The sequence below is a fragment of the Delphinus delphis genome, chromosome 6 (genome assembly GCF_949987515.2).
Source record: "Delphinus delphis chromosome 6, mDelDel1.2, whole genome shotgun sequence".
In the NCBI taxonomy this organism is placed as follows: domain Eukaryota; kingdom Metazoa; phylum Chordata; class Mammalia; order Artiodactyla; family Delphinidae; genus Delphinus; species Delphinus delphis.
Window position 1 is genome coordinate 24,293,020 of NC_082688.1, and position 26,642 is coordinate 24,319,661.

General features: G+C 38.9%; 1 protein-coding gene and 1 long non-coding RNA gene across 4 annotated transcripts in view; one reads left to right on the plus strand and one right to left on the minus strand.

Moving 5' to 3' along the window:
• The first annotated feature begins 105 nt into the window (after positions 1–105).
• LOC132427176 (uncharacterized) lies at positions 106–26,125 on the plus strand. The gene is made up of 4 exons (XR_009519815.1): positions 106–241; positions 11,509–11,570; positions 24,591–24,706; positions 26,004–26,125. It is a non-coding gene; the product is annotated as an uncharacterized lncRNA (long non-coding RNA).
• ELP1 (elongator acetyltransferase complex subunit 1) overlaps positions 15,867–26,642 on the minus strand; it is a 64,975-nt gene continuing 54,199 nt past the window's right edge. For all 3 annotated transcript variants that reach the window (XM_060014370.1, XM_060014368.1, XM_060014369.1), the window contains 5 exons: positions 26,040–26,151; positions 24,834–24,961; positions 24,297–24,451; positions 22,091–22,166; positions 15,867–19,342 (listed from right to left, as the gene is read on the minus strand). In XM_060014370.1, the coding sequence (XP_059870353.1) occupies positions 19,275–19,342; positions 22,091–22,166; positions 24,297–24,451; positions 24,834–24,961; positions 26,040–26,151 (539 nt within the window). In that variant the 3' untranslated portion in view covers positions 15,867–19,274. The remainder of the gene's footprint in view (positions 19,343–22,090; positions 22,167–24,296; positions 24,452–24,833; positions 24,962–26,039; positions 26,152–26,642) is intronic.

Below are 26,642 nucleotides of genomic sequence, written 5' to 3' on the forward strand. Positions count from 1 at the left end.
GGTCGCGAGCGCAGCTTCTCACTGTACTTTGCTGGGCAAAGGCGGCACGCCACGCCCCGTCCGCCTCGTGACGTCACTCCGGCGCCGCTATGAGCGTTTCCTACTTACCTCGCTCCCGGATCGTTGTCGGGCTGGTCGCCCGTCCGCCCGGCTTCAGCCCCTACCCAAAGGGCTCGAGCGGCCCTGCGGCCCGGAGACCCAGTGCGCGTCGCGAGAGCTCAGGAGCAGCGGAAAGTGAGAGGTATGTTTATTTCTGTTTATTTCTGCTTCAAATATTCTTTGGAACTAGGGAGGGTATAAATTGCAATCAAATGTTAATTTAGACAGACGGATTTCAATTTCCACACCTGAAAATGTTAACAATTACGTATGCGCACCTTATTTTTATCATGTTTTGAAAAGCTGAGGGTAAAGCAAATGTCTTTGAATGAACGGGAGGAGCGCCATAGCTAAGAAGATAGAGCAGATGCTTCTGAGTCAAGAGTGATCATCCTCGAAATTCACTTCAGTGTCTTAAAATCAAAATTGGTTGATAATTCACTCTTCTCCTGGTGTTTGCAGACACCTGAAGGAAACCCAGCTTGTCTGGTGGCCATGCCTACTGGCAGTGCCCTGACACAGTTTTGATTGGCAGTGATATAGAGTCGAAGCAACACGATGCCGGGTGTTGTGCTTCACCCCATCCCTGACCAGTAGTGGAGCCTCACGCTTCAGCAGTTATGACTCTTTCCTAAGGGCTGAGACGGGGACAAGGAAGAGTCACCTGGGGTGCTTGTTAAGCATTCAGCTTCTGGCTTCCTTGGAGGATCTGGTTCAGCTGGGCTGGGACGGGACTCAGGCGTGTGTATGGTTAATAAGCTCCCCAGGTGATTCTTACTAAGGAGGCTGAGCAAACACTGGGCTGGATGGTCATTCATCGGGGTAGTGTAAAATTCCTTTTAAGTAGAACTCTGATTGCAACTGGTGCTTCTCATACCTCAGAATCTGCAGTGGTGCTCATTAAAGCTCACACTCCTGCATTCCCGTTCTCCAGATACTCTAATTATGCGGGTCTTAAAAAGGTCCCTTGTTGATTTTATGTAGGGACCATTGGTAGAAATGAAATCCATTATGCTTCCCAAGTCTCAAGCTTGTGTGTGTATGAATCTTATTCCTGTAGCACCGGAGTACTTCCCAGAATGCTTAAACTTAATAAAAGATAAAAACTTGTGTAACGAAGCTCTGAAGTTATATCCACCAAACTCGCAGCAGTACAAGGTGTGTAACATGTGAAATGAGGCTCTCCTGATTTTGCTTTGTGCTGTAGTTGGAGAAGGATGAGGCTCCTGAGTCCCTGACACTGTCCTTGGTTTCAAGGTTTATCTTCAAACTAATTAGCCTCATCTTGAACTTCTTATCTGGGAGAAAGGCCCTGACCTGTTCCTCTTCTGAAGAACTTGCCCAGGCAAGAAACCTAGGCGTTGTCTCTGGATCCTCCTCGGGAATACCATGGCATTTTCCATCCTGCCCCTCCTCCAGCCCAAACTCATGATCATCCTGAATAGTGCTGATCTTTCCCATTTATTTCTTTTTTTAAAAACTTTAAAAATTTTTTTATACAGCAAGTTCTTATTACTCATCAGTTTTATACACATCAGTGTATACATGTCAATCCCAATCGCCCAATTCATCAGCCCCTCACCCCCCGCCGCTTTCCCCCCTTGGTATCCATACATTTGTTCTCTACATCTGTGTCTCAATTTCTGCCCTGCATACCGGTTCATCTGTACCATTTTTTTAGGTTCCACATATATGCGTTAATATGCAATATTTGGTTTTCTCTTTCTGACTTAACTTCACTCTGTATGACAGTCTCTAGATGCATCCATATCTCAACAAATGACGCAATTTCGTTCCTTTTTATGGCTGAGTAATATTCCATTGTATATATGTACCACATCTTCTTTATCCATTCATCTGTTGATGGGCATTTAGGTTGCTTCCATGACCTGGCTATTGTAAAAAGTGCTGCAATGAACATTGGGGTACATGTGTCTTTTTTTTTTTTTTTTTTGCGGTACACGGTTTATTTACGTTTTTTCCGGTACGCGGGCCTCTCACTGTTGTGCCCTCTCCTGTTGTGGAGCACAGGCTCCGGACGCACAGGCTCAGCGGCCATGGCTTACAGGCCTAGCTGCTCCGTGGCATGTGGGATCTTCCTGGACTGGGGCACAAACCTGCGTCCCCTGCATCGGCAGGCGGACTCAACCACTGTGCCACCAGGGAAGTGTCTTTTTGAATTATGGTTTTTGTGTCTTTTTGAATTATGGTTTTCTCTGGGTATATGCCCAGTAGTGGGGTTGCTGGATCATATGGTAATACTATTTTAGTTTTTTAAGGAACCTTCATACTGTTCTCCATAGTGGCTGTATCAATTTACATTCCCACCAAGAGTGCAAGAGGGTTCCCTTTTCTCCACACCCGCTCCAGCATTTGTTGTTTGTAGATTTTCTGATGATGCCCATTCTAACTGGTGTGAGGTGACACCTCATTGAGTTTTGATTTGCATTTCTCTAATAATTAGTGATGTTGAGCAGCTTTTCATGTGCTTCTTGGCCATCTGTATATCTTCTTTGGAGAAATGTCTATTTAGGTCTTCTGCCCTTTTTTGGATTGGATTGTTTGTTTTTTTAATATTGAGTTGCATGACCTGTTTATATATTTTGGAGATTAATCCTTTGCTGATTTGTTTGCAAATATTTTCTCCCATTCTGAGGGTTGTCTTTTCATCTTGCTTATGGTTTCCTTTGGTCTTTCCTATGGTCTTACATTTAGGTCTCTAATCCATTTTGAGTTTATTTTTGTGTATGGTGTTAGGGAGTGTTCTAATTTCATTCTTTTACATGTAGCTGTCCAGTTTTCCCAGCACCACTCATTGAAGAGGCTGTCTTTTCTCCATTGCATATTCTTGCCTTCTTTATCAAAAATAAGGTGACCATATGTACGTGGGTTTATCTCTGGGCTTTCTATACTGTTCTGTTGATCTATGTTTCTGTTTTTGTGCCAGTACCACAATGTCTTGATTACTGTAGCTTTATAGTATAGTCTGAAGTCAGGGAGTCTGATTCCTCCAGCTCCGTTTTTTTACCTCAAGAATGCTTTGCCTATTTGGGGTCTTTTGTGTCTCCATACAAATTTTAAGGTACTTTGTTCTAGTTCCGTAAAAAATGCCATTGGTAATTTGATAGGGATTGCATTTAATCTGTAGATTGCTTTGGGTAGTACAGTCATTTTCACAATATTGATTTTTCCAATCCAAGAACATGGTATATCTCTCCATCTGTTGGTATCATCTTTAATTTCTTTCATCAGTGATTTATAGTTTTCTGCATACAGGTCTTTTGTCTCCCTAGGTAGGTTTATTCCTAGGCATTTTACTCTTTTTGTTGCAATGGTAAATGGGAGTGTTTCCTTAATTTCACTTTCAGATTTTTTATCATTAGTGTATGGGAATGCAAGACATTTCTGTGCATTAATTTCATATCCTGCTACTTTACCAAATTCATTGATTAGCTCTAGCAGTTTTCTAGTGGCATCTTTAGGATTCTCTATGTATAGTATCACGGCATCTGCAAACAGTGACAGTTTTACTTCTTCTTTTCCAGTTTGTATTCCTTTTATTTCTTTTTTTTCTCTGATTGCCATGGAGAGGACTTCCAAAACCATGTTGAATAATAGTGGTGAGAGTGGACATCCTTGTCTTTTCCTGCTCTTAGAGGAAATGCTTTCAGTTTTTCACGATTGAGAATGATGTTTGCTGTGGGTTTCTCGTATATGACCTGTATTATGTTGAGGTAGGTTCCCTCTATGCCCACTTTCTGGAGAGTTAATATCATAAAAGGGTGTTGAATTTTGTCAGAAGCTTTTTCTGCATCTATTGAAATGATCATATGGTTTTTATTCTTAACTTGTTAATATGGTGTATCACGTTGATTGATTTGCATATACTGAAGAATTCTTGCATCCCTGGGATAAATCTCACTTGATCATGGTGTATGATCCTTTTAATGTGTTGTTGGATTCTGTTTCCTAGTATTTTGTTGAGGATTTTTGCATCTATATTCATCAATGACATTGGTCTGTAATTTTCTTTTTTTGTAGTACCTTTGTCTGGTTTTGGTATCAGGGTGATGGTGGCCTCATAGAATGAGTTTGGGAGTGTTCCTTCCTCTGCAATATTTTGGAAGAGTTTGTGAAGGATGGGTGTTAGCTCTTCTCTAAATGTTTGATAGAATTCACCTGTGAAGCCACCTGGTCCTGGACTTTTGTTTGTTGGAAGATTTTTAATCACAGCTTCAATTTCATTCCTTGTGATTGGTCTGTTCATATTTTCTATTCCTTCCTGGTTCAGTCTTGGAAGGTTATACCTTTCTAAGAATTTTTTTTTAACATCTTTATTGGAGTATAATTGCTTTACAATGGTGTGTTAGTTTCTGCTCCATAACACAGTGATTCAGCTATACACATACACACATTCCCATATCTCTTCCCTCTTGCGTCTACCACCCTCCCACCCTCCCTCTCCCACCCCTCTAGGTGGTCACAAAGCACCAAGCTGACTTCCTGTGCTATGCAGCTGCTTCCCACTAGCTATCTGTTTTACGTTTGGTAGTGGATATATGTCCATGCCACTCTCTCACTTTGTCACAGCTTACCCTTCCCCCTCCCCATATCCTCAAGTCCATTGTCTAGTAGGCCTGTGTCTTTATTCCTGTCTTACCCCTAGGTTCTTCATGACCTTTTTTTTCTTAAATTCCATATATATGTGTTAGCATACGGTATGTGTTTTTCTCTTTCTGACTTACTTCAGTCTGTATGACAGACTCTAGGTCCAACCACCTCACTACAAATATCTCAATTTCGTTTCTTATTATGGCTGAGTAATATTCCATTGTATATATGTGCCACATCTTCTTTATCCATTCATCTGTTGATGGACACTTAGGTTGATTCCATGTCCTGGCTATTGTAAATAGAGCTGCAATGAACATTTTGGTACATGACTCTTTTTGAATTATGGTTTTCTCAGGGTATATGCACAGTAGTGGGATTGCTGGGTCGTATGGTAGTTCTATTTGTAGTTTTTTAAGGAACCTCCATACTGTTCTCTATAGTGGCTGTATCAACCTACATTCCCATCAACAGTGCAAGAGTTCACTTTTCTCCACACCCTCTCCAGCATTTATTGTTTCTAGACTTTTTGATGATGGCCATTATGACCGGTGTGAAATGATATCTCATTGTAGTTTTGATTTGCATTTCTCTAATGATTAATGATGTTGAGCATTCTTTCATGTGTTTGTTGGCAGTCTGTATATCATCTTTGGAGAAATGTCTATTTAGGTCTTCTGCCCATTTTTGGATTGGGTTGTTTGTTTTTTTGTTATTGAGCTGCGTGAGCTGCCTGTAAATCTTGGAGGTTAATCCTTTGTCAGTTGCTTCATTTGCAAATATTTTCTCCCATTCTGAGGGTTGTCTTTTGGTCATGTTTATGGTTTCCTTTGCTGTGCAAAAGCTTTTAAGTTTCATTAGGTCCCATTTGTTTATTTTTGTTTTTATTTCCATTTCTCTAGGAGGTGGGTCAAAAAGGATCTTGCTGTGATTTATGTCATAGAGTGTTCTGCCTATGTTTTCTTCTAAGAGTTTGATACTGTCTGGCCTTACATTTAGGTCTTTAATCCACCGTGATTTTATTTTTGTGTATGGTGTTAGGAAGTGTTCTAATTTCATTCTTTTACATGTAGCTGTCCAGTTTTCCCAGCACCACTTACTGAAGAGGCTGTCTTTTCTCCACTGTATATTCTTGACTCCTTTATCAAGATAAGGTGACCATATGTGCGTGGGTTTATCTCTGGGCTTTCTATCCTGTTCCATTCATCTATCTTTCTGTTTTTGTGCCAGTACCATACTGTCTTGATTACTGTAGCTTTGTAGTATAGTCTGAAGTCAGGGAGCCTGATTCTTCCAGCTCCATTTTTCGTTCTCAAGATTGCTTTGGCTATTCGGGGTCTTTTGTGTTTGCATACAAATTGTGAAACTTTTTGTTCTAGTTCTGTGAAAAATGCCAGTGGTAGTTTGATAGGGATTGCATTGAATATCTAGATTGCTCTAGGTAGTAGAGTCATTTTCACAATGTTGATTCTTCCAATCAAAGAACATGGTATATCTCTCCATCTATTTGTATCCTCTTTAATTTCTTTCATCAGTGTCTTATAATTTTCTGCATACAGATCTTTTGTCTCCTTAGGTAGGTTTATTCCTAGATATTTTATTTTATTTTTTTGCAGTGGTAAATGGGAGTGTCTTCTTAATTTCACTTTCAGGTTTTTCATCATTAGTGTGTAGGAATGCCAGAGATTTCTGTGCATTAATTTTGTATCCTGCTACTTTACCAAATTCATTGATTAGCTCTAGTAGTTTTCTGGTAGCATCTTTAGGATTCTCTATGTATAGTATCACGGCATCTGCAAACAGTGACAGCTTTACTTCTTCTTTTCTGATTTGGATTCCTTTTATTTCCTTTTCTCTGATTGCTGTGGCTAAAACTTCCAGAACTATGTTGAATAAGAGTGGCAAGAGTGGGCAACCTTGTCTTGTTCCTGATCTTAGTGGAAATGCTTTCAGTTTTTCACCATTGAGGACAATGTTGGCTGTGGGTTTGTCATATATGGCCTTTATTATGTTGAGGAAAGTTCCCTCTATGCCTACTTTCTGCAGGGTTTTTTATCATAAATGAGTGTTGAATTTTGTCAAAAGCTTTCTCTGCATCTATTGAGATGATCATATGTTTTTTCTCCTTCAATTTGTTAATATGGTGTATCACGTTGATTGATTTGCATATATTGAAGAATCCTTGCATTCCTGGAATAAACCCCACTTGATCATGGTGTATGATCCTTTTAATGTGCTGTTGCATTCTGTTGGCTAGTATTTTATGGAGGATTTTTGCATGTATGTTCATCAGCGATATTGGCCTGTCGTTTTCTTTCTTTATGACATCTTTGTCTGGTTTTGGTATCAGGGTGATGGTGGCATCGTAGAATGAGTTTGGGAGTGTTCCTCCCTCTGCTATATTTTGGAATAGTTTGAGAAGGATAGGTGTTAGCTGTTCTCTAAGTGTTTGATAGAATTTGCCTGTGAAGCCATCTGGTCCTGGGCTTTTGTTTGTTGGAAGATTTTTAATCACAGTTTCAATTTCAGTGCTTGTGATGGGTCTGTTCATATTTTCTATTTCTTCCTGATTCCGTCTTGGCAGGTTGTGCATTTCTAAGAATTTGTCCATTTCTTCCAGGTTGTCCATTTTATTGGCATAGAGTTCCTTGTAGTAATCTCTCATGATCTTTTGTATTCTGCATTGTCAGTTGTTACTTCTTCTTTTTCACTTCTAATTCTATTGAATTGAGTCTTCTCCCTTTTTTTGTTGACGAGTCTGGCTAATGTTTTATCAATTTTGTTTATCTTCTCAAACAACCAGGTTTTAGTTTTGTTGATCTTTGCTCTCATTTCCTTCATTTCTTTTTTATTTATTTCTCATCTGATTTTTTTTTTTTTTTTTTTGCTGTACGCGGGCCTCTCACTGTTGTGGCCTCTCCCATTGCGGAGCACAGGCTCCGCACGCGCAAGCTCAGCTGCCATGGCTCACGGGCCCAGCTGCTCCGCAGCATGTGGGATCCTCCCGGACCGGGGCACGAACCCATATCCCCTGCATCGGCAGGCGGACTCTCAACCACTGTGCCACCAGGGAAGCCCCCTCATCTGATTTTTATGATGTCTTTCCTTCTGCTAATTTTGGGTTTTTTTTTGTTCTTCTTTCTGTAATTGCTTTAGGTGCAAAGTTAGGTTGTTTATTCGAGACGTTTCCTGTTTTTTAAGGTAGGATTGTATTGCTATAAACTTCCCTCTCAGAACTGCTTTTGCTCCATCCCATAGGTTTTGGGTCATCCTGTCTCCATTGTCATTTGTTTATAGGTATTTTTTGATTTCCTCTTTGATTTCTTCAGTGATCACTTCGTTAAGTAGTGTATTGTTTAGCCCCCATGTGTTTGTATTTTTTACAGATCCTTTCCTGTAATTGATATCTAGTCTCATAGTGTTGTGGTAGGAAAAGATATTTGATACAATTTCAATTTTCTTAAATTTACTAAGGCTTGATTTGTGACCCAAGATATGATCTATCCTGGAGAATGTTCCATGAGCACTTGAGAAAAATGTGTACTCTGTTGTTTTGGGATGGAATGTCCTATAAATATCAATTAAGCCCATCTTGTTTAATGTATCATTTAAAGCTTGTGTTTCCTTATTTATTTTCATTTTGGATGATCTGTCCATTGGTGAAAGTGGGGTGTTAAAGTCCCCTACTATGAATGTGTTACTGTCGATTTCCCCTTTTATGGCTGTTAGTATTTGCCTTATGTATTGAGGTGCTCCTATGTTGGGTGCATAAATATTTACAATTGTTATATCTTCTTCTTGGATCAGTCCCTTGATCATTATGCAGTGTCCTTCTTTGTGTCTCCTAATAGTCTTTATTTTAAAGTCTATTTTGTCTGATATGAGAATTGCTACTCCAGCTTTCTTTTGGTTTTCATTTGCATGGAATATCTTTTTCCTCTCCTTACTTTCAGTCTGTATGTGTCTCTAGGTCTGAAGTGGGTCTCTCATAGACAGCATATATATGGGTCTTGTTTTACTATCCATTCAGCCAATCTGTGTCTTTTGGTGGGAGCATTTAGTCCATTAACATTTAAGGTAATTATCGATATGTATGTTCCTATTCCCATTTTCTTAATTGTTTTGGGTTTGTTATTGTAGGTCTTTTCCTTCTCTTGTGTGTCTTGCCTAGACAAGTTCCTTTAGCATTTGTTGTAAAGCTGGTGTGGTGGTGCTGAACTCTCTCAGCTTTTGCTTGTCTGTAAAGGTTTTAATTTCTCCATCAAATCTGAATGAGATCCTTGCTGGGTGGAGCAATCTTGGTTGCAGGTTTTTCACCTTCATCACTTTAAATATGTCCTGCCAGTCCCTTCTGGCTTCAGAGTTTCTGCTGAAAGATCAGCTCTTAACTTTATGGGGATTCCCTTGTGTGTTATTTGTTGCTTTTCCCTTGCTGCTTTTAGTATGTTTTCTTTGTATTTAAATTTTGACAGTTTGATTAATATGTGTCTTGGCGTGTTTCTTCTTGGATTTTCCTGTATGGGACTCTCTGTGCTTCCTGGATTTGATTAACTATTTCCTTTCTCATATTAGGGAGGTTTTCAACTATAATCTCTTCAATTATTTTCTCAGTCCCTTTCTTTTTCTCTTCTTCTGGAACCCCTATAATTCGAATGTTGGTGTATTTAATGTTGTCCCAGAGGTCTCTGAGACTGTCCTCAGTTCTTTTCATTCTTTTTTCTTTATTCTGCTCTGCAGTAGTTATTTCCACTATTTTTCCAGGTCACTTATCCATTCTTCTGCCTTAGTTATTCTGTTATTGATCCCATATAGAGTATTTTTAATTTCATTTATTGTGTTGTTCATCATTACTTGTTTCATCTTTAGTTCTTCTAGGTCCTTGTTAAATGTTTCTTGCATTTTGTCTATTTCCAAGATTTTGGATCATCTTTACTATCATTATTCTGAATTCTTTTTCAGGTAGACTGCCTATTTCCTCTTCATTTGTTACATCTGGTGGATTTTTATCTTGCTCCTTCATCTGCTCTGTTTTTTCTGTCCTCTCATTGCTTATCTTACTGTGTTTGGGGTCTCCGTTTTACAGGCTGCAGGTTCGTAGTTCCTGTTGTTTTGGTGTCTGTCCCCAGTGGCTAAATTTGGTTCAGTGGTTTGTGTAGGCTTCCCGGTGTAGGGAACTAGTGCCTGTGTTCTGGTGGATGAGGCTGGATCTTGTCTTTCTGGTAGGTAGGTCCATGTCTGGTGGTGTGTTTTGGGGTGTCTGTGGACTTATTATGATTTTAGGCAGCCTCTCTGCTAACGGGTGGGGTTGTGTTCCGGTCTTGCTAGTTGTTTGGCATAGGTGTCCAGCACTGTAGCTTGCTGGTCGTTGAGTGAAGCTGGATCTTGGTGTTGAGATGGAGATCTCTGGGAGATTTTCTCCGTTTGATATTATGTGGAGCTGGGAGGTCTCTTGTGGACCAGTGTCCTGAAGTTGGCTCTCCCACCTCAGAGGCACAGCACTGACTCCTGGCTGCAGCACCAAGAGCCTTTCATCCACATGGCTGACCAGTCCTCCTCCAAACTGTCAAAGTCTTGAAAAACAAGGAAAGCCTGAGAAACTGTCACAGGCAAGAGAAACCCAAGGAGACAATATGATCTGCTGTACTGTGGCCTCCTGGAAGGGATCAGTTGTGGAAGCTGCAAGTCCCAAACCAACGGGCATCGGGGTTGGTTTCTGATAAAAGCTCTCTTGCTGCGTTTAGATGACTGCCTTGCTGTGTTCTCACATGGCGGAGAGGGCTGTTATTTGTAGTTTAAATTTTCTAGTTCTGTTCTTGGTGTCTGTTATCTTCTCTTACATCCTTTTCAACTCTTAGCTTGCTGTGTGTCATGCCTTATAATGGAGTGCACCTAGTTCTCCCAGATGCTTAGCAGAAAAAGGTGGAGAAGACAGTGCTCAAAGATTTTTGAGAAATGTTACAAGGTGGAGTCACTTCATGTGTACATTTAACTTAGCCAGTTTACACAAGTCACCAAAGGAAAGAAAAGATAGCTATTTCAACAGTGCAGGTGACTATTCCCGGTTTTGTCCGTGATAATATGCCCTGGAGTTAGCATGAAATGTGAGACGTGACTCTGCCAGCCCCTTAGTTAACTCTGGGTTCTGTGTGCCTCTCATAGTGTAATTATCTCAACTGGGCTGAGAATGAGTCTCAGATCTGAAGATACTGCAAGACCCCTGACATAAGCCAACTACCCCCATCTAGTGCGCAACGAAAGAAACAGCAGCCTCTTCCTATTAGAGGAGAAATGGATTAGTGCGAGATGCTAGGTCAGTTTCCCACACGTGTGCCTTTGTAAGCATTTTTCATGACTGATTTTGACTATATGTGATTTTCACATCCATGCTAAATTTTGATTGTAACTGCCATTTAAGATAGGACCCCATGGTATTCCTGCCTCTCTCTCTCATAGAAATTCACAAAGTATATAGTTTGATACACAATAAAGACATATTAATGAAGCATTTCAGCAAAAGAACGCTTAACTCTATCTTACCCAGTGCTTCACAAACGTACTTGACCTGAGAATGGTTTCTTGGTCCTGCCTTTTATGATCCTTCGAGCAGTCTTGGGGAACACTTTTGAAAATGCTATTTTAAAGCAGTTCACTTTGAATGTATATGCTGTAGAGCTCAATCTCCAATTTGTAGGGGACCATTTTGATTTAAATAGTACCACCAAAAACCGTTTCAACTTGAGTTTTGGGAATACCGTTCTTAGTAAGCCGACTGTGCTCAGATGCTTACTGTCTTTGCAGGAAAGCTAGCTGAGCAGAGGAAGCACGGCGACGCAGCCACAGTTTTGGAACAGTACGCCCAGGTAAACTCAGTGCCTCCCATCCACACCCCTCCCCCACCCCCAGTCAACAAGCAAGTACCTAGTGATCATGAAAATTAAAGGAACTGTGGGTATTTAGGAAATCCAGAGGTAGTATTTCCCCTGAGGGTCTCCCATCTTGCTGGCTTGACTTGGTAATCTAAATTCAGTATACCTCTAAGTAATTACACTTGCTGTGCCAAAGAACACTATTATAATATGCACTAGTGGCTTGACCTTGGTAGAAAGTATAAATTAAGTCTGAAGGGAATTATACCTTTTATATTAACTTACCAAAGTAGCAACAATGAGAAAAGACTGTTCTCAACCAAAGGGATGGAGCGTTACACCCTTTTTCGGCTTTCACTCCCGTTCTTTCTGTTGGAAATGTCTCTTTTACCTCGGGCAGCTTGATGGGTTCCAATTTCCCACCAGATTATAAAGATAAGTACCTACACCAGCTTTTGATAGAATTCTAGGATTTATTATGAAAATAATAAAGCCTATGTGCTGTCACAGACTTAACAGGACACAGGTACACAATTAATACCAGGGATTCCTGCCTCTAGGGTTTTGGCGTTTGATGAGAAAGTGTTTGTTACAGTTGTCACTAGTGGGCACATCTGCATAACAAAATTGTGCTTTTAAAATACTTTATTGTCTTTCATGTAATAAGAGTCAGTGAAACAAGGTAACTGTGATATCATTAGATCCTGGAAAGAAAATATGTTGGGTGATTGGGCTGAAAACATGAAGATATATTCCACCTAAAATGGTTAGCTAAATGGATAAGATGCCTGCTTTTGATTTCTAACATTTCTTTCTGACTCTTTCTTAGAATTTCCAACTCTCTGCTTACATGACCCAACTGTTCTTGCACGTTGTTTTTTCCATTAGAGGTGTTATCATATTTATTGTACTGATTTTAAGTTCCCAGTCTCACAATCTCAACATCCCTGCCGTATCAGAGTCCTGTTCTGATGCTTGCTTTGACTCTTCAAACTGTGTTTTAATCCCTTTTGTATGCCTTGTAATTTTCTGTCAAAAGCCTAATGTGTGTGATATACTGGGTAAAAGCAAATCTGATAAATAGGTCTTTAATGATATGGTGATGAGGCTGGGGGTTGGGTAGGAGAAGTGTTCTGTAGTCCTGTGATTAGCTGGCAGTCTTGAAGTGAGCATGTACCTCATCTGTGAACTTCACCAGTGCTTCTCAGTTTTTTTTCACTTCTTAGGTAGGACAGGAAGGTTAGAGGGGGCTGGAGTTGGGTATTTCCCTGCCTCCATATTGGTTAGGCCCTGGTGAAACCCACTTCAATTAGGCTCTGCCAAAATCACTTGAGTGCAGGTCTTGTTGAGAAGATCAGTATTTTCAAATGTCTGCTTTTCCCTTCCCCTGCTAGAAGTACATAGTCACCCTGAGAAGTTCTGGTAGGGCTCCTGGAGGTAAAAACTCACAAAAGTGTAGGAATCTCTGTAAGGATGGACCCCTAAAGAGTTTTTAACTCTTGGCCTTGTCTACAGTGAGTGATATTAGCTGGAGAAATTCAGTCTTTCACCCTAAGTGTGATGTTTGCTAGCTTTTTTGGGAGTTTAATAGGTGTGAGAAACTGGGAGGGCCAAATCTCGTTGGCCACCTGTTTTGTAAATAAAGTTTTATTGGAACATAGCCCCACCATTTGTTTACCCATTGTCTGTGGCTGCTTTTGCACTTTAAACCACAGAGTTGAAGAGTTGTGACAGCGACAGTCTGGATGAAAGTCCCAGAAATCCTAAAATATTAACTATCTTTTTACAGAAAAAATTTGCCAATCCTAGCCCACTTGTGTTGAGGAAATTCCCTTTTATTTCTGGTTCTGAGAGTTTTTATCATGAACGGGTATTGAAGTTTGCTGATTGCCTCTTAAACTAAGATGTTTTCTGTTTTGTTTTTAGACCAGTGATAGGGTGAATTGTATTTATGTTGTTTCTTTTTTTTAATTGAAGGATAATAGCTTATTTACAATGTTGTGTTAATTTCTGCTATACAGCAAAGTGATTCGGCTGTACATATATATACATTCGTTTTTGTATATTATTTTCCATTATGGTTTATCATAGGATACTGAATATGTACTTCTCTGTGCTATACAGTAGGACCTTGTTGTTTATCCATTCCATATATGATAGCTTACATCTGCTCACCCCAACCTCCCACTCCATCCCTCCCCCACCCTCTTCCCCCTTGGAAACAAGTCTGTTCTCTATGAGTGTGAGTCTGTTTCTGTCTCGTACATAGGTTCATTTGTGTCATATTTTAGACTCCACATATAAGTGACATCATGTGGTATTTGTCTTTCTTTCTTCACTTAGTATGATAATCTCTTGTTGCTGCAAATACCATTGTTCTGTTATATGGCTGAGTAGTATTCCATTGTATATATGTACCACATCTTCTTTATCCATTCATCAGTTGATGGACATTAAGACTGTTTCCATGTCCTGGCTATTGTGAATAGTGCTGCTATGAACATAGGGGTACATGTATCTTTTTGGATTAGTATTGTCTGGATATGTGCCCAGGAGTGGGATTGCTGGCTCATATCGTAATTCTATTTTTAGTTTTCTGAGGACCCTCCATACTGTTTTCCATAGCAGCCGTACCAACTTACTTACATTCCCACCAGTGGTGTAGGAGGGTTCCCTTTCCTCCACATCCTCTCCAACATTTGTTATTTTATAGAGTTTTAATGATGGCCATTCTGACCTGTGTGAGGTGGTACCTCATTGTAGTTTTGATTTGCATTTCTCTAATAATAGGCACTGTTGAGCATCTTACCATGTACTTCTTGGCCATCTGTATGTTACTGGGAGAAATGTGTATTTTGGTCTTATGCCCGTTTTTCGATTTGGTTGTTTTTGAACTGTTTGTGTATTTTGGAATTTATGCCCTTGTCCATAGCATCGTTTAGAAATATTTTCTGCCATTCTGTAGGTTGTCTTTTTGTTTTGTTTATGGTTTCCTTTGCTGTGCAAAAGCTTCTAAGTTTGACACGGTCCCATTTATATTTATTTCCATTGCCTTGTAAGACTGACCTTAGAAAACATTGGTACGATTTATATCAGAGAATGTTTTGCCTATGATCTCTTCTAGAGATACAATAGAACATATAATGATACAATAGAACAGTTAGAGTTAATTGATGTTTCCAGGACATTACATCCAAAAAACCAGAATTCACATTCTTTCCAAGTGCACATGGAACATCCTCTAGGACTGACCACATACCAGGGCACAAAACAAACCTCAACAAATTTAAGAGTGTAGGAATTATTCGTAGCATCTTCTCAGACCACAGTGCCATGAAACTTGAAATCACAGAAAAAGAAATGCAAAAAACAATTACATGGAGACTAAACACCATGCTACTAAAAAAACAATGGGTCAATGAGGAAATGAAAAATTACCTTGTGACAAATGACAGTGAAAATACAACCATACAAAATCTAGGGGATGCAGCAAAACCAGTTCTAGGGGGAAGTTTATCACAATACAGCCCTTCCTTACAAAACAAGAAAAATCTCAACCTAACCAACCACTTAAAAGAATTACAAACAAAACAAAGTCAGCAGAAGAAAAGAAAAAATAAAGATCAGAGAGGAATAGAGATTAAAAAAAGGACAAAAACCAATAAAAGCAAAAGCTCTTTCTTTGAAAGGGCAGACAAAATTGACAAATGAAAAATCAACCAGTTACACAGAAATACAAAAAACTATAAGGGAATACTGTGAACAATTATATAGCAACAGATTTGAAAACCTAGATATAATAGACAAGTTTATAGAAAGACAGAGCCCACCAAAATTGAATCAAGAAGAAATAGACAATTTGAAAAAACTCCCTCCAAAGTCCAGGACTGGATGGCTTCACAGGTGAATTGTACCAAACATACAAAGAAGAACCTATACCAATCCTTCTCAAACTCTTTGAAAACACTGAAGAGGAGGAACAAACACTACCAAAGACATTCTATGAAGCCACCATCAACCTGATACCAAAACTGGACAAAGGTATCACCTAAAAAGAAAATTACAAGCCAGTATCTTTGATGAATACAAATGCAGAAATTCTCAACAAAATATTAGCAAATTGAATCCAACAACACATGAAGAAGATCATACATGGGACTTCCCTGGTGGTGCAGTGGTTAAGAATCTGCCTGCTAATGCAGGGTACACGGGTTCAATCCCTGGTCTGGGAATATCCCACGTGCCATGGAGCAGCTAAGCCTGTGCGCCACAACTACTGAAGCCTGCGTGCCTAGAGCCCGTGCTCCACAACAAGAGAAGCCACTGCAGTGAGAAGCCCGCACACTGCAATGAGGAGTAGCCCCCACTCTCCGCAACTAGAGAAAGCCCATGAGCATCAACAAAGACCCAACACAACCATAAATAAAAAATCATACACCAAGTGGGATTCATCCCAACTTCACAAGGATGGTTCAACATATGCAAATCAATGTGATACACCACATCAAAAGACAAGACAAAAACCACATGATCATCTCAATAGATGCAGAAAAAGCTTTTGCCAAAATTCAGTGTCTATTCATGATAAAAACTCTTTCCAAAGTGGGTAGAGAGGCAACATATCTCAACATAATAAAACCTATTTATGACAAACCCACAGCCAATATAATACTCAATGGTGAAAAGCTGAAACCCCTCCTGCTAAAATCTGGAACAAGACAAGGATGCTCACTTTCACCACTTCTACTGAACATAGAACTGGAAGTCCTAACCACAGCAGTCAGACAAGAAAAAGAAATAAAAGGTATCCAAATTGGGAGGGAAGAGGTAAAATTTTCATTATCTGCAGATGACATGACCCTGTATATAGAAAATCCTAAGCACTCCACACAAAAACTACTAGAACTGATCAGTAAGTACCAGGATACAAGATTAACATACAGAAACTGGTTGCATTTCTTTACACTAACAATGAAATACCAGAAAGGGAATGTAAAAACAAAATACCTTTTAACATCACAGCCCCAAAATAAAAATACTTAGAAGTAAACCTGACCAAGGAGATTAAAGACTTATATGCTGAGAAGTATAAAACATTAATAAAGGAAATTAAAGTTGATTCAAAGAAATGGAAAGATATCCCATGCTCTTGAAATGGAAAAATTAATATTATTAAAATGGCCATACTACTGAAAGCAATCTACATATTTAACGCAATCCCTATCAACTTACCTATGACATTTTTCACATAACTAGAATAATCCTAAAATTTACATGGAACCATAAAAGACCCAGGATTGCCAAAGTAATCCTGAGGAAAAGAACAAAGCAGGAGGCATAAACCTTCCAGACTTCAGACAATACTACCAAGCTACAGTAATCAAAACAGTGTGATATAGGCACAAAAACAGACACATGGATCAATGGAACAAAACAGAGAACTCAGAAACCCACACACCTATGGTCAATTAAACCTTAAAGGAGGCAAGAATATAAAATGGGAAAAAGACAGTCTCTTAAGCAAGTGATACTGGGAAAGTTGGACAGCTGCATGTAAATCAATGAAGTGAGAACATACCTTTACACCATGCACAAAAATAAACTCAAAATGCCTTAAAGCTTATTTTTAAGAAATCCTCTTCAATTATGACTATGAAAAATCCCTCAGATGTGTGCATGTGTGTATATATGTAGATACATATGGAAAATAAAGTTATTTTAAAATACGTGGCAATGCTAAGAAATTACACCAAGCTATACTCATAAAGACATAATAAAAACATTAGCTCCTGCCTCTGTTTTTTAAAGAAGTCTAAATTTAAAATGTGCATTTATCGGAGAAAGTCCTCTGCAAGTTTCCTCTTGATGTCTGGAGTATCTGAACAAAGCTGATTCCATGGAACAAACTAAATAACTGAGGCTTTTAGCTTCTTGCATGAATTTGCTTTGGGAAGAGGCCAAATTTGGGGGAAGAATTATATACCCTTCTCTAGAACTTGACAAAATCTTTCCCACAAATTAAGCATTCATAACTCCAAGGAGTTTCTCCTTTGCCCATACACAGCACTTTTCCCCATGAATTCACCCTTGACTTAGCCTTCAGTTTGGAAGGTCTGCTCTCACTTGCTTCTACTCCAAATGAATAAAATTCCATCTTGCTCAGAGAGAGAGTAACTGATAGTAATTTGTATTCACACAAATTCTTTTTTGCTGCTTCAATATATTATTTCAAGGAAAGTGAACATCCATGCAAAGTCACACCATTATCAACAGACACATTTACTTCTATTTCCCACCCATCAGCATGGGTCCCTTTACTATTATCCATAGCAGGAGCACTATAATATATTAAAATGACATGTAAGTTACCATGTTCATTAATCCACACCAAAGAGTAGTCACAAAGCACTTGCAGCCTTTCAACGTTGGGCACTTAATTATAGATATTCTTCTACTTTTTCTATTATTTTGTGAAAATTTTCAGACACACAGAAAAGATGAATTATACAGTGAACACACCTAGATTCTATAGTTTACATTTTGCTATATTAGGGAAAACCTTCTTTAGTTACACAATTCTGGGTATACCTATACTCTGATGTCCTGTTAGTTTACGTAGAGTAATAAAGGTCTGGTTCTGGTATTAAAAGCATGAAAGAGATTGTTAACCTTACCCAAGAGTCAGCCACAAACTACTGTCAAAATGAACTGAGCTTTTTTCTAGACTCACTGAAAAGAGATAACATTCTCATTTCTTCCAAAGAAAATAACTAAAAGACAGAAGTCAGTTAAGCACCATAAAGAAAAATAAATGAAATGACCTAAAATACTGACAAAAACATTATGTTAAAAGAAGCAACACTTGGAGAAAAAGGAGTAACTTACTACTGTTCATGCCTATGATGCACACTGCTCACCATCCCAAATGTACGCAATACTGTTTCAGAAATTCTAATCTGTTCCAGCTCTAACACTGCTAACTCTAGCAGAACATTCACAGGCAAGAAAAATAGTCCATATGGACACTGTAGTGATAGGAGGCTCAAACCAGTTATAACTGGAAGCACATGACCTGGCAAGATATTAGAAAATAACCGCTGTCAGCCTAGGAAAGCTTAGAATATCAAAGGATAGATTTCACTTTTCATTCTGCTTTAGTTCAAGGTGAAGTCATTTAAATGATTAAATTTGACCAAATGTTGGGAGCACTAATAGCCATGTTGTTTATATATAAAGCTTTCCTCAAGGAACATAAAACAATTTAAAAACATTATTTTACTTTTCTTCACACTTTTGAGGTAGCAGCCACAAAACATTCCCAGTTAACTGAGGCACGAATCAATCCTGTGATTTGTCTACAGTCCCAGTATGATTCAGACCTGTAGCTGGGAATGAAACCCAATGTCCTGATTACCATAAATACCAGAAATATGCTCTCAATCAGCACTAAGTAGAAGAACAGTAATTTTTACAAAATGATGCTATATGGGTTAAAGCTTAAAGCCTTGCTAATGATTAAGATTATATGCAAAATAAAACAGAACTGGTGTCTGCTGAGGTCAGCTGCACAGAGCAGCTCTCCGTAATGCTAAGGTAGATGGTCTTACTCTCCCCAGTTCCCAGCAGCCAGGCCTCAAGGAGTGAGGAGTGGAAGGAAAACAGCCTTCTCTGCCAGAGCCCTCCTAACTGGGGCCAGAGTCACTCTAGAAGGCTCAGTTTCCACTGGGTTCTTCTGTTGATCTTTGGTGGTATAAAAAGCTCAGCATCTGAAAGAAAGGAGAGGGAAATTGTGATAGGCACACTATTTTTTCTTGGTGGGAGCTGAGGCAAGTAACTCTAAGCTAAAATTAGGCAACTGGGCTTTGCACCTACAAGACGACCATCAGAACCAGAGTTAATGTTCCATCAAACTATGCACCTAACATCTGTACATTTTACTGTATGTAAAATTTACATCAATTTTAAGAGTAAAAAAAAGTAGTGGCGTGTATTCAGTATGTAAAGTTAATGGACAGAAAATGCTTTATGATAAAAATTTCTGCAAACACACTGATCAATAAAAATGTCCATATTTTTAAAATATAAATAAATGGAGGCAGCGGGTGATGGTTGGGGGAAATTTGTCACCGTTAGATAAAACTCACAGGCCCTCTTTCAGTTAGATTTATGGAGTCTCTTATCTAAGTAGGAATCATATACAGGAAGTAGAGACATGAGAAAACATGCATATATAAAGATGGTCTTTCTCAGTATTATTCATAGTACATCTGTATATATGACCCATACAGACATGAAAAATAATTTACATGAATATTTTGAAATGTGTGAAAAATGCTCAAGATAAAATGTTTTAAAAACATGGTTTTCATTATACATATATACATGCATGGTACACATGCATGACTAGAAATTATTAAATCTTAATTTTCTTTGCCATACTGTACAATCCAGATTTTCTCTACTAATCCTAACAGTTTTATAATTTCACATACAATTACTACTCTCTACACCCCCAAACAAAAATCTATATAGACAGAAAGACCACAAGAAGTTTCGCTTATTTATAATATTGGAAAAGCCTACTTAAATTCATTGTCAACAAGCTCCATAATTTTATGTTAAATAGTGGGTAAACTTCGAATGAGACTCCATCATTTTTTAAAAAAGAAACAAGTTATGAAAATAATGTATTTTATTTTTAAAAATTAGACATAACTACAATTATATTTGATTCTTAGACTTAACTAAATATAAATACCAAGTATTGACTTATTGGCAGGAAAGAAATTATTCTGACAAACTGTATGACAGCAGGACATGACATCTTTCACATTTCCATGTTTGAATTTCACAGCACAGAGAGAGTCATTTCACAAAAATAATTTGAGGGCTTTATCAGTTTTTCCAAGGACTTCTCTTAATCCTTTGATAGTCAAATCATACTCATTTGAAGAATTTTGTTATCAACTGTAACAAGTCCAGTTTCTCCATGATTTAAGCACTACTCTAGTAAAACGTTAATCCATTTTATGAAATGGATTACATTTTTGCAGACTTGCAATCAACCTGCATGGTACTACGTTGCATCTTAACATGAAACAATCAGAAACTGCCCCATCAAGTCACTGATCCCCTACTACTACTGTTAGCTGGGAAGGGGCAGGTGAGGAATATTTGAGAGGAACTAATTTTGTAAGTAGCTCATCCGCCTCTTTTTGGATTATGAGAACTTCTCCTTTCCTAAACAATCTACACTAGTGTTCCTACACAGGGACACGGATAATACATACTCTGATAATGAAAGTCTTTAAGGCTCAGCTGGGAAATGGAAGTGCTCTTTGATAAAGCCAACTAGACCAGCCTAGAGAAAGGTGTGACTGAGCTTGACCTGAAGGTCAGCATCAAGCCAGCAGTGAGGAAAACGGGACAGAAATCACAACTGGATTCGACACATTACAAACTAAACAATTACCAAACAACCTCTGGCCTGAGATGAATTGTAGCATCTCAGAAATAAGTGTATGTTTTGGGACTGATACCAAAGGCAGCTTGCCAGCCTCCAGGAAGAAGGGGATCTAGGGATACAGCAGTTAACTCTGTGCATGTATGAGCTTAGCTGGAACGGAAGGTGGTTAATTTTTTCCTGGTAGCAACATAAGCCATGAAAGTTAAACTTGACATGGCTCCCACAAAGTCTACTTCAAATGTCATCAAAATGCTACCACAGTGTAGCATTTAAATGAAAAAATTTCAGAACATTGCCTCTCACATGCCAGAAATGCAAATAGCAGCCGTAAAAACTGCCACCTTTTCAAAGCTGAAAAGAAGTTGCTGTGCTTGACTGATCCACATGAAGGGCAAATACTGTGGCACCAAATTGATCTGTCAAAAGGTTTTTAACCAACTTTCAAAAGAAAGGCTTTTAACTTTGAGGAATATGTAACCTAACTGATGAGAAAGAATCCTCTCCCCCCCACCACAAAGAAACAGAACATTTTAGGAATTCAACAGAAAATGCAGATGAAATGCTAATCTTCTTTGGATTTGTTTTCAAATTATACTGTTAATCCTAAGTATGACTAAAATGGTCCAGCTCTTAAGCAAGGAATACGAAAATGTCCCCAAGACACAATGCAAAACTGCCAACAGCCAAAAAGGATGATTCAGATGAATCCTTAAAATGTATGTGCAAATTAGACCGTTTAGGAGTCACACTTCTTCAACTGTGATGTGTCTGTATGGACTAGTGTATGCCATTGCATTAATTAGTGTGTATGTCAGAACAATTTTTTTTTAATTATACATTTAATGTCACATTGGATTTCTTACCCGCTAACCCAGGATCCCAACACTAAAGGCATTAAACTAATTTTACTAAAGACAGACTCTTAGAACTGAGGGAAAATAGTAGTGATTCCCCAATCTCTCCTTATACTACTAACCATCTCAACACTTAGAAAAAGATACTCCTTCTGCTTAGTACTATAATAATTTAGAGAGAAAAAAATACTAACCAAGAACAGGAACTGAAGTCTTTTCTTGTTGATAAGAGGCCATGATACTATTTGCAGTAGAATTGGGACCTAGAACCTAAGTAGAAAGTAGAAAGTAGACTGAATCAGCAAAGATTATCTTATAATTCTGCTGACGGCATATACCAAATCTCTACCAGCAATAAATAGCCTTTCATTTTCATTGTGGTATCAAACACGTATGTGATTTTAATTTGCCAGTTTCTCCAGTCTCAATTCAGACCTCTACATCTCCTGTCCACCAGAAGAACAAGGTAATGATGGGGGGAAAACAGAAAAAGAAAATCTCAGTGATATATGCCTGGTCCTTTCCAAATAAGTGAGCCATACCCTGGGGGAAGGGGATATAATAAGAGGTTATAGAATACACAGAGCACCAGACTGTACTCAAAGATTTGTGAGAATTTTTACATTAAAACAATTCTGTGCATATCATGGAGGAGAATGCAAACTCCGCACACGTGTTTAAGGTAAAACAAGAGACTTTGCAGGAATTCCACGCCCGCTCGAGCCTCAGCAGGCACATTCCAGGCCCTCCACCTCGCCTTCACTCAGGTCTGTGTGTTCTCTCCTGGCGCACTCTCAGCAGTGATGGCACGTGCTCAAAACACTGCCATGTGACTAAAGCACGTAGTATACTGCATATATGACATTATCATGCTTTACCAACCAAAGCAAAAACACAATTTACCTGGTCATTTCCCCTAGAAGACTCGTAAGTTGGTATCTTAGATGTTAACATGATCTGAATAGACGAGGATAAGGGAGAGCATTGGGCAGCATTATAAATTGTTAGCCTCGAAAGCACTAGTTCTGAAGGTGATCACATTTCTTCTAAGAAATACTTATTATAGTAAATTCAAGTATTTATGAGGGGCTAATTCTCAGTTGCTTTTATCTTTATGGTTTGTAAAATGCTTTTATATCTACCCTCTCATCTAACCTTCAAAACATTCCAGTGAAGTATACAGGAGAGTATTATCCCCATTTATAACTGAGGAAATCGAGACCCAGTAAGCTTATGAGCCGATTTCCAGCCTTTCTCTCAGCTCCAAACCCACCCTTCCTATACACTGTTCGTGATGCTGGGACTGGGGGCCTGAGAAAACACCCCTCCTTGGACAGCCGTTATGCTCCAACAATAGCAGACACCAGCTGGACGGAGGAAAGAGAGGGAATTTGTTCCCTTGTTCGCTTGCTTTCACTCAACAGTAGCTCTGTACCCCGCAGCAGCTGTTTGTTCCAGTTTCTGTTTATTTCTATACGCTTAGACCCAGCCTCATCCTGCCCCCTCGGCAATACCAGCACTAGCTGGCTGCCACCCCCTTCTCCGAGGTTCAAGAACCAGCTCTGCAGGGGCCTCACCTCTGAGCATCTAAATTCTAAGAATCCCAACTTTCCTTTTGTTCCTTCAGCTTTATGGGTACAAGCGGCTGTCGGGTTTCAATCTCAATGTTCCTTCTCTGTGTTCCCTTTCTGCCTTCTCAGTCCTCTAGTACTTGGTTAACCAGTTCCATATATTAAACTCTCTCTCATAAAATAACAGCTGTGGTTTTTGTTTTTCCTTAATGGACTCTGACTGATAAACCAGCCTTTCTGAATCAAAACTGAAACTTTGAACAACAGACCTGAGATGTAAGAGACTGAGCAGATATACACAATAAATAGATGACAATATATTAGAATTCTTGATGGGACACAAACAGCTTTAACATAATTAGCAAGCTTGTTACAACAACACAGAAGTGACAAGTCAAATTTACCATAAAACAAGAGAAAAAGCAATTGTCTGGGCTTCCTTTAAAGAACTCAGATCCCATCCATAAGTCTGAACAGAGAGGTGAGAGGCCTAGCTTGCCCCCAACCCTGACCAATCTCACTGAAGGTCAGGGCAACCATCTGACATCTGACTTTCCCATCTTCTCCATGACAGCAGTTTCATGCAGAAAGGAGAAATAAAAAGCAAACTTAACCTAGGCCAAGGTGTACTATGAACTATACTATCAAACGTAAAATCTTCTTACTGACAGCTTAAACATAAGCCTAAGACAATTTAACTATTGTATAGTATGTTTAAAGAACAGGAAAATCTTTTGCTCTCACTATTAAGAGATTGTGTGAGAGTAATAACCTGTCAAAGTGATTAAAAAAAGAAAAGAAGCACATTCTGTCTTTGAGGAAAACTTACAGGTGTAGCTGAACTCTGCTGGGGGGTGAGAGTCCAAATTTCTGGAAGTGACCTTTCCATTAGCTGCAGAGTATCTTCAAAGGCCTTCTGTAATTCCCTTCCTTGCTCGTCAAACTCAAAGAGAAAGAGTATCTTTAAAATATGGTATATTTCATCTAGAGAGAAGAAATTTGAGAGTGGTAAGTTGTATCACCAGCTCCACTGCTAGAATCCTAACAGGAGTTTCTTTCCCAAGTGAAAATATCTAATAGCACACTACAATATCTCCCTCATTTTCTTCTTTCTCCCCAAAAGCTGGAATAATTCAACATATCTACTACAAAAAGAAAACAAACCCACTAGAGCCAAGCAGGAAAGCAGTGCCTCCTCTGTCTTTATCCTGGTTTCAGTGATAGTCTCTCACAGCTCAGGTAGGTGGATGCCAAAGAGAAAGACGTCTAGGCTATTGGCTAAGAAGTTTTGTTTCAGGAATGCACCCTGAAGTGACGAATTTACTATGTTTTTTGTGGGCAAGAATCATCAGTATTGAGAATATACCTTTCAGTTTTTCAGTGCCCTGCACCACATCACTCAATGCCTCCAAAAGGGCCAGATCCTCCAGTGGACTCCCTTCCTTGAGGCTGTGCTTCTTCCGTTCCGCTTTGCGCCGATTCTTAGATGATCTCCTGTTAGAAATTAGAGATGTTTCAAAAGGGGCTCTCCTTGTGCTGAACAGATTAAAATGAATAACTATTGGCCACCAACTTTCTGGGAAACCAGAGTATATACAGATGGTATTTGTATTTTGGGGAAAATGGTGAAGGTGTTAAGATGATACATAAAAATTAAATTGGGAGAGAAAAGGCAGGAAGTAATAAGGAAAACCCTAAAAAGTGATGCCTGGCCTTGAAATTTTGATTAAAATACAGAATAAAATCGGATTTCATCTGATAATAAGAGGCAGAAAAATGAAAAGAACAAACAGCTTCAATTTTGTAGCAAAAACCAAATAAGTTTAAAGGCAACAAAATTAAGTTGAAGTAAGATAACAGACATACAAGATTGGAATTTGAATATCATAAAATATATATGAATCCTACATTCTCTCCTGCCTCAGAGGTCTTTAATTATGCCATTTGTTTTGTCTGGGACTCTCACCCCAACTCTCAAAGCCCAGTTCTAGGTGGCTTTCTTGCAGTTTCTGATTGCCCCACACAACCTCACAGGTCTCCATTCTGAATTCCTAAAGCACAATTTGGTTTAAATATATAATCTTGCATTATATACTTTTGTTTCCCAAGGAAGAGTACAAGCCCTTATAACTCACATCCCCTTAAAAAGGTTTTGGTAACATCCACTACAACTAGCTCGATTATACTTCTGACAAGTTGAATTTTGAATTGAAGAAGTGTGAAATCTTTTTTCTTTATAATCTTTATATTTTTCTCAGTGCCTACACATTATAGTCACTTAATATTTCTTAAATGAATAAAGTTAGATGTCATATATAAACTGAGTACCCAGTGTAAGCGCCATGTGGTTGATGGGCAAACACACAGGCCACGAAGTTGCAGCAGAAAACATTTCAAAGCTGAGTCTAATCTCTTAGATATGCTGCGAAGGTCCTTGCACAGCTTCCACAGGGCCTTGAAGAATGTCCTCCCCCTCCTGCTGCACTATCCTGTTGGAAAACTGACCTATTTACTTGTATTTTCTCCATATACCCAGGGCATGGTCAATGTGCTGAATAAACATGATACATACGCTGATATTCTGGAGTTACTGTGGGAATATTTGCCACTCATGTCACTGCCACTCATGACACTGCTAGTTTCAGAGAAGAGATCTGACTCTTGACCGTGGGGTGCCTCATCATCTAGAGGAGAAGAACCAGACAGCATGAAAACTACCTGCAAATGAGGGTTTACCTTCAGTGGGGTAAGGGAACTACAGTTAACCAGGTCATATCTAAGGACATGAAAACTAGTACAAAGTCGATCTCAAAATGAAATAGATAATATATACAGTTTTATTACTGTAAACTAGTACTTTACCAAACTTCTTTATTCTTTTTACATAAAAAATTTTTACTTATTTATTTATTTATTTATCTAGCTAGCTAGCTGCGCTGGGTCTTAGTTGTGGCATGTGGGATCTTTGTGGCCGTGTGCAAGATCTTCGTTGTGGCATGTGGGATCTAGTTCCCTGACCAGGGATCGAACCGGGGCACCCTGCATTGGGAGTGCAGAGTCTTAATCACTGGACCACCAGGCAAGTCTTTTTTTTTTTTTTTTTTTTTTTTTAAAGCAAAGGAACTTCTGGAAATGAGGAGATCACTGTGTAAATACAGTAGTCTGCTGCTCTGGT